The sequence below is a fragment of the Rana temporaria genome, chromosome 3 (genome assembly GCF_905171775.1).
Source record: "Rana temporaria chromosome 3, aRanTem1.1, whole genome shotgun sequence".
NCBI classification, from domain to species: domain Eukaryota; kingdom Metazoa; phylum Chordata; class Amphibia; order Anura; family Ranidae; genus Rana; species Rana temporaria.
The window spans coordinates 59,821,434-59,834,545 of NC_053491.1; the positions used below are offsets into that span (position 1 = coordinate 59,821,434).

The 13,112-nt window shown below is 40.2% G+C and overlaps 1 protein-coding gene across 1 annotated transcript in view; it reads left to right on the forward strand.

Annotated features, from left to right (window-relative positions):
- The window catches only part of FBN1 (fibrillin 1), a 359,844-nt gene that overhangs the window by 248,124 nt on the left and 98,608 nt on the right, over window positions 1–13,112 (forward strand). The window contains exons 20-26 of the mRNA XM_040342652.1: window positions 1,378–1,497; window positions 2,775–2,912; window positions 5,092–5,142; window positions 9,795–9,920; window positions 11,264–11,488; window positions 12,014–12,139; window positions 12,225–12,353. Of these exons, the coding sequence (XP_040198586.1) occupies window positions 1,378–1,497; window positions 2,775–2,912; window positions 5,092–5,142; window positions 9,795–9,920; window positions 11,264–11,488; window positions 12,014–12,139; window positions 12,225–12,353 (915 nt within the window). The remainder of the gene's footprint in view (window positions 1–1,377; window positions 1,498–2,774; window positions 2,913–5,091; window positions 5,143–9,794; window positions 9,921–11,263; window positions 11,489–12,013; window positions 12,140–12,224; window positions 12,354–13,112) is intronic.

The window sequence follows — 13,112 nt, forward strand, 5'->3', positions numbered from 1 at the left end:
CACATCACACCGATGTGCCACTTTACAGACAGACTCGGGGGACCCCCCAGGCACAATATTTAAAGGAATATTTAATTTTTATTATCACTTAAAGCATTATAAAACTTTTTTTTTGCATTGATACATGTCTCCTAGGACAGAACCTGGGACCCCATACACTTTTTATGATAATAACTTGCATATATGCCTTTAAAATTAGAACTTTTGATTTTTCATGTTCGTGTCCCTCAGACTTTAATAGGGTTTGCATTTTCGCTAGAACTTTTTGTCTGCTCGCTAGTGATCGGTCAAACAGAACCCCCCCGCCCCCCCCCCCCCCCCCGGTTCAGTTTTCACCAGAACATGCGAACAGGCCAAACATTTATGCAAACCCTAATAAAGTCTAAGGGACACGAACATGAAAAATCTAAATTGCTCATTTTAAAGGCTTATATGCAATTTATTGCCATAAAAAGTTTATGGGGACCCGGGTACTGACCCAGGGTCCCATACGCAGAAGCAGTGATTTTAATAATGCTTAAAGTGAAACAATAAAAATGAAATATTCCTTTAAATATCATGCCTGGGGGGTCCCCTTAGTCTGCCCTATGGGTCTGGTATGGTTTTTAAGGGGAACTCCATGCCCAAAAAAAATTGTCCCCCCCAAAATCCATTCCAGACAGCCTGGAGGACAGGATGGGGGGGGGGAGCGAGCACAGGATGGGGTGGCGATGACAGCCTGGAGGACAGGATAGGGGGAGGCCGCTTGCCCTCAACATGGGGAGGGTGCTTTGGGGTCTCTCCCAAAGCACCTTGTCCCAGTACCTGATAAGCCACCCACCTGCAGACCCCCAAAACCACCAGACCAGGGTTGTGGAGACAAGGTGCTTGATGGGGACCCCAAAGCACCCTCCCCATGTTGAGGGCAAGCAGCCTGGTATGGTTCAGGAGGGGGGCGCTCGCTCTTCCCCTTTCCTGGCCTGCCAGGCTGCTTGCTCGGATAAGGGCCTGGTATGGATTTTGGGGGGACCTGTTTTTTTTATTTTGGTGTGGAGTTCCCCTTAAAATCTATACCAGACCCAAAAGAACTGGTTTGCACTGGGAGGGGGGGGGGGTATTATATACTGTACACTTTTTCCCAAAAAAATCTTGTTAGAAAAACCGCTGCGCAAATACTGTGTGACATAAAAAATTGCAACACCCACCATTTTATTCTATAGGACCTCTGCAAATAAATATATAATTTTTGAGGGTTCTAAGTTATTTTCTATCAACAAAAGGGAATTTTTACATGTAGTAGTGAAGTGACAAAATTTGCCAGGATAGCAAGTAGTTAAGATATTTGTGGTCAAAATGTATATGAAATAAAACTGAGTCTCTTTCTATTTTTCTTTTCAGATATTGATGAGTGTGAGTCCAACCCCTGTATCAATGGTGCATGCAAAAATATCCCTGGATCCTTTGTGTGTGAATGCCCTCCCGGAAGTACATTGGATACAACCAAGACAATCTGCATTGGTAACTAGAGATTCCTTGACTAGTGGGAATAACATCATACATTTTTTATAGAAGTTAGGTATGTTAAAAAAAGTGGCAAATAGTCAAAGTGAATGTAAGCCCCCAAGGCTGCCCATAGATGGGTGATTTTTTTCTTCAATCAGGCAGTGGATTAATCAAACATAAACAGAATTCTCCATCCACACAAGCATGGTGGATGGAGGAATCCTCAACACTGTGATATTGTATTCTGACAGCGGAGATTCCTTCTCTGTCGGAATATACTGATCAGCAATGTAGTCGCTGATAAGTCTGAACATTTTTCCAATGTTCCCATTTGACAAAGTCGATCTTTAGATTGACATCTGTCAGGCAGGAATGACCACAAATGGATCGAACTTGGCTGGTCCCTGCTGAACCAATCAAATTTTGATCCATCTATGGCCAGCTTCAAGCTAAGTTTTGACTGGTGTCTAAAACCCCACTCCTCTGTAAAGTGGTCTGAGCGTGGCTTGACTGGTGGGGAGGAAGTGATATGACTTCTCTTCACCGCCTGTTTTAAACCCATATTTGCTGCACCAACACAGTGCTACTGTGTACAATGCCCGTAGTTGCAGGGCATTTGTAGCACTTCCTGATTCACTTGAATGGGCCATGTTTGGTGGGCTTACTGGCCCCCATTTGCAACATGAAGGAATGCTTTTACTGGGGCATGAAGCATCGCAATCGCGGCATGTGAACACCCCAATTCACTGCCTTTTCAGATTGAAGTGGGGGCAGTTGGAGGAGGGCTAAAACCGTGCATTTAGCAGTACCCTTGACAGCCTGCAGTGCAAGCTTCTTTATTTGGATGCTGGGCTGCTTATCAGGTCTGCTTATGTCTCCTCCTGACCTCATAGGTAGTCTCTAAACTGAGAACCGAGCCACCAAACATCGTCGTTTGGTTCTCACAGATCCCTGAGAGGAGAGCTGCTGACTGTCAATCAGCAGCTCTCCTCTCTGCTCCTCCTCTGAGCTGTAGAGGGGGTGGGACCGGCCATCTCAGGCTCTCCTGTAACCCATAGGAGATTTACAGCAAAACAACTCAGGCTGGACTCCTCCTTTAACATTGGCAAAAAACTGTTTTACAAAAATGATTTGTTCAAGAAAACCATAAAGTATGATGCCAAACATATAAAAATATATTTAGGGTTTACATTCATTTTTATTTATCACAATCTAATTTATTGAACATTATGGAAAGAATAACCTATAAAATGTAAAACACAGATTTTTTTTCTTATTCTTGTATTACACAGAAACTGTTAAAGGCACATGCTGGAAAGATATAGTGAATGGAAGATGTGAAGTCAACATCAATGGGGGAACATTACGATCACAGTGCTGTTCTACATTGGGCGCCGCCTGGGGAAGTCCTTGTCTACCCTGTGAACCAGGTACCTTTTTGCCCTTACCACCTGACTTTTTACTGCTTTTACTTTTTTTGACTACTTTTTAGGTCAGCATGTTGTTGGCCAATACAACCACTTAACACTTAAATCACAGATTTGTTTTATAGCTTATCTTTATCAGAGACAAGGGGAACTGGCAGTAACTTTTCAACAGTTTTTATGTTACAAATAATGATGAGCTTGGATTTGGTCCAAAGCCAAATTCCCCAAATCCTGGGAGTAAGCCACCATTGCCAGGCCAATGAGCTGTGTGCAGGGAATTCCCTACAGCTGCATAAAGGGGTGAAGATGCCACTCATGGCCACATGACCACATGGCCAATTAGGTTAACAATGTCATAAGTATCCCCCACCCCTTTGTGTACGTACAGCTGCAGAGCAGGAAATCCGCTGCCTGCAGCTCATTGGCCTGGCAATGGCAGCTTCTGGGACTTGTCAAACTTGGGTTTGAAATAAATCCAAGCTTATCCCTGTCAGGACAGAACTGTACAGTGTTTTTGGCAAATTTGGATTTCCAGCTATAACATTTTCTAGAGTGGAAAGGGTTAGAGCTATGTCTGGGAGATTGTTGCCAAGATGTGAAGGGGTATTTCTCTAATGGAGAAACTGCTAGAAATATAAACCTGGCAAAGAATCAAACCCTTCTTCAGTCTACCAAAATAAAAAGTAAAGATTGGCTGCAGTTACATTAATAAACAAATGTTGCAGAATTAGTTAAAGTACCCCTGTCAGTTTGTATTGCTGTCTGTGCTTTTGTTATGGATATTCATCCTCTCTATCTGTCCTGGTTATCATTATTGTTTTAAGTGAAAGTAAAAGAAAATCCCAAATTTGGGGTTGTCCCCCAACAAGTAATGTGGAAATCTTCCATTGGATACACGTGTTCTGGTGACTTGAAAGGGCCCAGGGGATTCCCTTAATTTGCAAGGATTTCCTCTCACTTCCTGTTTAGCTATGGTACAGGAACTGAAGGGAAAGCTCCTCATTGGAAGAAGATGGTGAATAAAATCAGTTATAAACTTCCCTTACTCTATTCAAATTGAAAATATAAGTTTTTCTCATAATTCTACTTTAAGTATAGAATTTGAATAAAGTTTCAGTTAGCTAGAAGTCTACAATAAGATGTATGTGGTTCTTCAAATAAAATTATTTCTCCCTGTCTACCCTGTACTGTACTCTACATAAAATATTTGGAGAACATGTTGGCTGCTGGTGACAAATTAGCAGGGTGGAGGTAAATTATCCCACTAAACACCAGAAACCTAAATTAAGAATGGAGCCACCATAACAAATAGGTGGAACTTCTTCTTAAAGCGGAGTTCCACCCAAAAATGGAACTTCTGCTTTTTGGAATCCTCCCCCCCCCCCTCCGGTGTCACATTTGCCCCCTTTCAGGGGGGAGGAGGGAGCAGATACCTGTGTAATACAGGTATTTGCTCCCACTTGCGGGCATAGATCATCATAGTGATCGTGGTGACCTACGCCACGTGTGGTGCCTACTCTGTCCTCACCACTGTCTTCTGGGAGACACACAGGTCCCAGAAGACAGCAGGGACCAGTGGGAACACGCAGCACTACTCGCACATGCGCAGTAGGGAACCAGGAAGTGAAGCCGCAAGGCTTCACTTCCTGATTCCCTTACGGAAGATGGCCTCCGAAAGCCGACAAACAGATTGGCTTCGGCTGCCGACATTGTAGGTGCCCTGGACAGGTAAGTGTCCATATATTAAAAATCAGCAGCTGCAGTATTTGTAGCTGCTGACTTAATATTTTTTTTTCTGTCGATTTTTAAGCTAAAATCTGAAAAAATTATTCTAAAAAAGTTGTTTGAAAGCAGAATAAGATTCCATATATTAGGTATGGGGGAAATTATTTTCACCAAAGATAACAATTAATTATTTATAATGCCAGTGGACAAAGTCCCAATGGAAAAAACAAAAGTTTAATTCCATTTTCTTATGATTTTTAAGTAATTTGAAAAAAAAAAATGTTTACAACTCAAATTCTGTCTAATGAATAGAAAAACAATGGCTGAACTGCAACTATTTGAGGATCTGAAAAAGTCCTCAGAAGCATTCAGATGGATGTACTGCTCAGTATTTCTCTTCTTTCACCTATATTTCCATTATTTCTTAGATTCTTAATTACATGTTTTGTTTCCACAGATCCTGTCTGCGCTAAAGGTTTTGCAAGGTCTAAAGGCACAGTATGTGAAGGTAGTTTTATATAAACAGAAAAAGAATTGAAACCCCACTCGTGCCATTATTGAAGTAGATATATGTGAATATAGTTTAAATAAAGTTTGTGAATGATATTTAAATAAATGTGAAAATTATTTAGATGTTTAAATAAATCCATCAGCTGCTGTAAAAACCCTTGCAATGATATGTGTATAACAGTAGAAAACAAATGAACCAATTCTACTCAACATCATTAAATAGTGTACATCACTGTGCTACCTGTTCATAAACAATACATCTACTTTCATGTACCAATTTTTCTTTGCAAAGCTTGTGACGGGCGAAATGCATTGGAGGGGGGGGGGCAGTTCGGTGGGTGGTGCAGACTGTAAGTGACTTTTGCTGACAGTTGTCTGGTGTTGTGTGTGAAGACTCAGCGGCTTTGCATATGGGATTGTAATGCTCTTGTGGCTGATGCATATTTGAGCAGCTAGTATTGTTCTAATAAGACCCCTTTTCCGAGTACAGGGTGCGGAATTACGGAATCTACACTATTGTGGTGGTCTTTTTTTTTTTTTTTTTACTAAACCTAGTAACCTTAGCCTTAATTGAGGCTTTTTAAAATATGTATTTACAAGATCGTTCCAAAGAGGAGAGTTTAATTCAGCTTTGTTTGCCTATCTGTTTACCAGAAAGGCAAATACCTTTGGTGAGTGAGTTTATTTTCGGAGAGGGGTCACTGAGCACCTTTAGAGCACCTGTATTGTGTTGAGTGAAGATACAGTACAATCATTTTCTAAAGGCAAATTTTCTAAAGATTTTCCAAAGATTTTCTAAAGGCAAATAGACTGTTCACTTTGCAATGTGTAATTGCACTCTGCAAGAGCAGGTCCACCAGAGCTTAGTAAATGAGGTAAAACTTTGCAAAGAACAACCAGTCACATGTAAGGAAAATTCCCAGATTTTTTATGTTTTATTTATTCATTACACTTAAACACTTTGTTATTAATCATAATGCATTTTGTATCATTTTAGTATTGGTCAATTAATTTTCATATATTAATTGTTTATGAACAGGTAGCACAGTGTTGTACACCATTTAGCGCTGCTGGGTAGAACTAGTTAATTGGTTTTCTGCTGTTACACATATCATTCTTGTATAAATGCTGAATCTGATTTTAATGACAACTAGTGTCATGAAAAAAACTGTTTATTTTAGAGACATATTTAGAACCTGGACATTTGGCCATGTGATCTCTGCCGAAGGAAAGGATCAGAGTTCTGACTACTTGATCCTTCTTTTTGGCAGATATCATGTGATATCATTTTTATTTTACATAGTTAGTCAGGTTAAAAAAAGACACAAGTCTATCTAGTTCAACCAAAAAATAAAAAATAAACACAATCCTATATTCACAATTTGTCCAGAGGAAGGCAAAAAAAAAAGAAAAACAGAAAAGCATGATGCAATTTGCTACAGCAGGGTAAAAAATTCCTTCCTGATCCCCTGAAAGACAATCAGGTTTTCCCTGGATCAACTATACCTATAAATGTCAGTACCCAGTTATATTATGTACATTTAGGAAAGAATCCAGGCCTTCTTTAAAGCAATCTGCTGAGCTGGCCAGAACCATCTCTGCAGGGAGTCTATTCCACATTGTCACAGCTCTTACTGTGAAGAAACTTTTTTGTATTTGGAGATGAAATCTCTTTTCCTCTAAATGTAAAGAGTGCCCCCTTGTCCTCTATGATGACCTTAAAGTAAATAACTCAACACCAAGTTCACTATATGGACTCCTTATGTATTTATTAATGTTGATCATATCCCCCCTTATTCTCCTCTTTTCAAGAGAGAATAAATTCAGTTCCTCTAATCTTTCCTCATAGCTGAGCTCCTCCATGCCTCTTATCAGTTTGGTTGCCCTTCTCTGCACTTTCTTCAGTTCCCTGATATCTTTTTGAGAACTGGTGCACAAAACTGAATTGCATATTACAGATGAGGTCTTACTAATGATTTGTACAGGTGCAAAATTATATCTCCCTCTCTGGAGTCTTAATACAAGAAAGGACTTTATTCAGTTTGGAAACCGCAGCTTGGTATTGCATGCTATTATTAAGCCTATGATTCAACAAAACCCCCAGATTCTTCTCCACTATGGTTGTACTCCCCCTAGTATGTATGACGCATGCATATTCTTAGCCCCCAAGTGCATAACTCAACATTAAACCTCATTTACCCCATATAGTTGCAAAATTAAACAATGCATTGGGGTTGGCTTGTAAGTTGGAGACATCCTGTAAGGACATGATCCCACTATAGCTTGGTGTCATCTGCAAAGACTGAAATGGTACTTTTAATCCCAGACCCTATATAATTTATAAAGGTATTAAAGAGTAAGGGTCCCAACACTGAACCTTGGGGTACACCACTAATAACTTTAGACCATTCAGAGCCTGGTGTACACAAGCTGAATGTTGGGAGACATTGGCCAGTTCAAAAATAACCAGCCGACATTCGGCCTGTGTGTATGTCGGTCAGTCTGTCAGAAGCCAGCCCTTTGGCTGGCTTCTGTCAGATGAGCATGCTGGAAAACCAGCAGCCCACCGACTCTTGATCAGCGCTGTCAGTCAATGGCAGAGAGCGCTGATTCGCGTGTTCTGGCAGGCTGTCCCCCTGTCAGAACACAACAGCTTAGTACAGCAGTTGGGCTGAATGAAAAAAAAAACTCATGGTGTGTACCAGGCTTTAGTCTTGTGCCCTGGTCTGGGAGCTTGAAACATTGTTTGTCCAGGAAAGGTATTACAGCCCTTCCTTTTCTCTTTATTTTTCCATCTTAACAAGGTTGTTGATAAAACATTAGGCTTATATGCAGTATAGGTCTTTTTTAAAAACCATGGGGCAGATCCACGTACCTTTGCGCCGGGTGCAGCGTATCTAAGATACACTACGCCGGCGTAACTTATCTTTTATCTACGGCGGCGTAGTGTATCTCTGGCGGCGTAAGGGCGCGGAATTTAAATGGATGTAATGGGGGCATATTTTATGTAAATACGTTGTGACCCGATGTAAACAAAGTTTCTTTTTTAACTGCACATGCGCCGTCCCTGGGGGTATCCCAGTGCGCATGCTCGAAATTAAACCGGAACCAGTCAATGCTTGCGACGGTGACGTCATCCTACGCAAATTCCTATTCGCGAACAACTTACGCAAACAACGTAAAAATTACAAAATTGTACGCGGGAACAACGGCCATACTTAACATTGAGTACGCCTCAGAATAGCAGCTTTAACTATACGCCGGAAAAAGCCGAACGCAAACGACGTAAAAAAATGCGCCGGACGTACGTTCGTGGATCGCCGTAACTAGCTAATTTGCATACTCGACGCAGAATTCGACGGAAACGCCACCTAGCGGCCACCGAATAATTGCAGCTTAGATCCGACGGCGTACTAAGACGTACGCCTGTCGGATCTAGCCGAGATGCCGTCGTATCTTGTTTTGAGGATACCAAAACAAAGATACGACGCGCAAAATTTGAAATTACGCGGCGTATCAAGAGAAACGCTGGCGTAATACCTTTGTGGATCTGCCCCATTGACTCTTAAAGGATTGATTATTGTACTTCCAGTTGTGTATCATTATCAAATCCAACAGTAATACATTTTCAGATGTCATTTAAAATATTCCCGATGTATGCACAAGCTAATGTGACTTCCTTTTTTCAATGAAAAATATATACAGTTGTGAGGTTGCAGTGGCTAAATAGTTAAAATAACAGTGTGTGTGCCTGGTAACTACTGTGTGCTAGTCCAGTATTATTTTAGTCATTATATTTTGCCCCTAATTAAATGACAGGTGGCCCAGGCTTGATCTACTGGATACTTCCACTGACCTATGGGGAGGATAGCTCTGCCCTGATGTCAGATCCCCTGAGACCCTTGTTTTGTGCTTCAGAGGGTTTACTCCCTATGACCAAACACTTTGGCTTTTGGTCTTGTTTTGTGTTCACCATGACAAAGCTTAACACGCCTTGGTATGTGCTAGCCAATATCAACACCAATAAAAAAGGGTGGTCCCATCCTTTTCCCACTCTTAATTAAAACTATGCAGGCATATGGAATTGTCAGCTATGTGTTAATGCCCCTTTCCAAAAGAAAATTATGTAATCATGTGTACTGTCTGGCTTCCAATATCCATGTCCTAACAAAGTAGAAATCTTCTCCGCTTTTCCAAATAGCACCAAAAGTTCACTTGAATTGCACCATCCATATAATGTTTAAAGAAACAACCGGTAATATTCATAATAACTACAAGAGCAAACCTATGTGAACTGAAGACAGAGAGAGAATCCTTTTTTTATTTACAGTTTCCAAGGTTTACTCTTAGTAAGCCAAATAAAATACAATTTGGACACGGTTCCCAAACCTAAAACTACAAACAACAGAACCCAGTAAATTTTTTTTCTTTTTAAAGCCTATTGAAACACAAGCTTCACTCATACATTTCTAAATGCTGGTATGTACCTCATATAGTCTCCTACATAAATATTTTTTGGCCCTTTCGTTCTCAGTGAGGAGTTATACGCCTATCGGGAATTACTCCACACCCTTATTTGGAGAGCTCTTGAAGAATTTGTAATTGTTTACATTGTTTCCAAACTGAAAGATGCATTTGTTTTGGATGCAGATGTTGACGAATGTAAGGTGTTTCCTGGATTGTGCATCAACTCTCGATGTGTTAACACATTGGGATCCTTTACTTGTGAATGCCCCAATGGGATGACGCTTGATGCTTCTGGACGCTCATGTATTGGTATGATATCACGCACTTTCACAAATTATTCATCTACTTCAGAATTATTTGTTAAACATTTTTCAAGGGTTTCCTAGTAAATAGTTTCAAAGAATGATACAGGAGCTTGGATTACATACTGTATGTTAAGTGAAAGATCAGTTATAATAGAAGTTTGGTGACATTAAAAATAGTAGGTGGGTTTGCAATGTTTAACTGGTAACTAATTGATGAGTGTATCAATTTACAAAGCAAGCCAACCAGTCAATTGCAATTTCTTTATTCTACAGAATGTTTGCATATACAGTAGATTACATAAACTTCTATTTATATATTTTTTCTATTTCTAAAGAATCATTGCGAGTGCAAGCACCTGAATATTTGCATATAGAGTCATACAATTACTCAGACACGCTTGATTACCTAGATTGGAGGATTGGGTGATTCTATGCAGATTAGACAGATTTTCATGCCAAAAATTTGAAGAATGATAACCAGGGAACTAGTGATTTTGTTAATCATTATTATACGGGTAATAAATCAATACAAGTAGATATATATAGAGCAATATCTTGCTCAGATATTACAGTATATGTTGCTAATCAGCTGTTAGAATAAGCCTCAGGCTGGCCATACAGGACAGGAACCAGTCGAGATTCGAAACGGTTAATAGGCAGGCTGACTGTACCAAGTTGATTGATCGATCAACTCGGGTACAACAAGACTGCCAAATTCTCTTGTCTTCTCCTGGCTGGGGGGGGGGGGGGGGCGGCTTCTCCCGCCCCTGCTGGGAGCAGGCAATTGCTCGTCAGGAGGGATTGCCTTGTCAGCACTGTCTGTGTTGATAGGGGAATTGTGCAAATTGATTTCCTGCATCCCGTGGTTGCAGGTAAGAAATTCACACTGTGTATGGCCTGCCTTACTTTTTATGCAACAATTATTGAAACATTTATTTATAGACTTACTTTACTGCAAAGTATACAGAAAATGTATTTACAATAGGTATACAGTCGTGTATTGCATGCTGTAGAAATGGGTGATAACACCATGGCCCTGCAGTGCTGGACAGTTATAAGGACATTTGTATGTAGGTTCATCTAGCTTTTGCCAGGTTCTCACAATGCGCTCTTGTTTCCTATCACAACATCAAACATTCTGTTAGATTAATTAGTCCACAACATTTTTTTTTAATAAAAAAAAATGCTTGCTTTGCTTTGCAATTTATGCTTTAAATATAAGTGCTATTGTTTCACAATAGTGTAAACGATTAGTGTAATTGATTAGCAATTAGAAGGGTTCACACTACAAAACACCCACTAGGGAAATGAGAAAAGATGTTTGAAATGTGGTATTGTTTTCATCAGACATCCGCTTGGAGACTTGCTACCTAAAACATGAGGATGAAGAGTGCTCTGCTCCTATTCCTGGACGCCACCGCATGGATGCCTGTTGCTGTTCTGTTGGGGCTTCCTGGGGCTTTGACTGTGAGCAGTGTCCTCCGAAAGGAACCACAGAATTTGAGATCCTTTGTCCAAGAGGACCTGGCTTTGCTTCTAAAGAAATAACACCCGGAAAAGTATTTTCAAAAGGTAACACTGTTTAGTCACTTTGTGTATGTGGAAGAAACACAAAGTGGTTGATTTACTAAAACTGGAGAGTGAAAAATCTGGTGCATAGAAACCAATCAGCTTCCAGGCTTTTGTTAAAGCTTAATTGAACAAGCTGAAGTTAGAAGCTGATTGGCTACCATGCACAGCTGTAGCAGATTTTGCACTCTTCAGTAAAACCCTAAACTGATCAAGTTGAAGCCTCTCAATATGCGCCACTAGTCTGTGTTTTTTTTAGAGTATGTGCACCCACCCCCCACGTATGCCTTGCAATATCGCTATTCACGGCTGCTTTTTTTCGGATTTCCATTGAAAGAGAAATTATTTTCCATAGTTTTTTTTACACACATATGATACATTACATTCTTGATTGTAACTGACTTCAGAATTTTATCTTCCATGTGACACGCCTGTCTCTGATTTCTGTAAACTTCTTGTTAATATAAGCTGTAATCTAACCATAGATATTAAAACAAGTTTCTATTATAATATTTCCATTTCTTGTAGACATTAATGAATGTAAGATGATCCCAAGCTTATGCAAGTATGGAAAATGCAGAAACACTATTGGCAGCTTCAAGTGTCGATGTGACAGTGGCTTCGCTCTGGATGCAGAAGAAAGGAACTGCACAGGTAAATGTTGATATATATATATATTGCAATGGATCTTAAACATGATCTGCTTGTTGCTGATTGTAACCTTGTCTGGTCTTTATAGATATTGATGAATGCAGGATATCACCAGATGTGTGTGGACAAGGCAACTGCATCAATACACCAGGAGACTTTGAGTGTGACTGCTTCGAAGGATACGAGAGTGGATTCATGATGATGAAGAACTGCATGGGTAGGTGGTGATTTAATTCTGCACAATTATTTAGGTTGGATAAGAAAAAAACATAGCTACGTTCTGGATGCTTTTTTTATGCACTATACATATATTTTTAGTAACATGTTTGGGGAATGCCTTAAGGCCTGGTTCACACCTATGTATTTTTTAGTGCATTTTCAGTTTTTCAAAAATGCACTACTGTACATTTAACATGGTTTCCTATGGATGTAGTTCACATCTTTTTTCTGGTTTTTGGTTCCATAGGCGTCAATGGATCAAAAACCTGTATTGAAAAAGGACGCATTAAGATAAAAAATCTTCTGCCTTTACAACCACTTTAAGGCAAATTTTACAGAACAGTACTTTAAAAGAGACATTTACAAAAAAATGTTATAAAAGTACATAAACACCTTGGGAAAGTCCTTATTGGAAATTCCCCCCAACAACAACACCAAAATCCTCTTGTGGACTTCATGCGGGGAAGAGGCTCTTGTCTCTCAACACTGGATCAAGGTGCTTTGCAAAAATAGGCTCCCTTCCCTATTCAAGGCACGCCCCCCCCCTCATCCCCAATGTAGACAGTACATATTTGAAAGACTAAGAGTCGGTTCACACAGGGGCAACACCATATCCAGCCCGACTTTGGGAGGCAACTTGGACACGACTTGAGTATGAATCATCAGGCAACTTACAAGGCAACTTCAAGTTGCCTCCAGTACAGTACAAGGCAACTTCAAGTCGCCTCCAGGACAGGAGACTTTCCAGTGGCCAAAC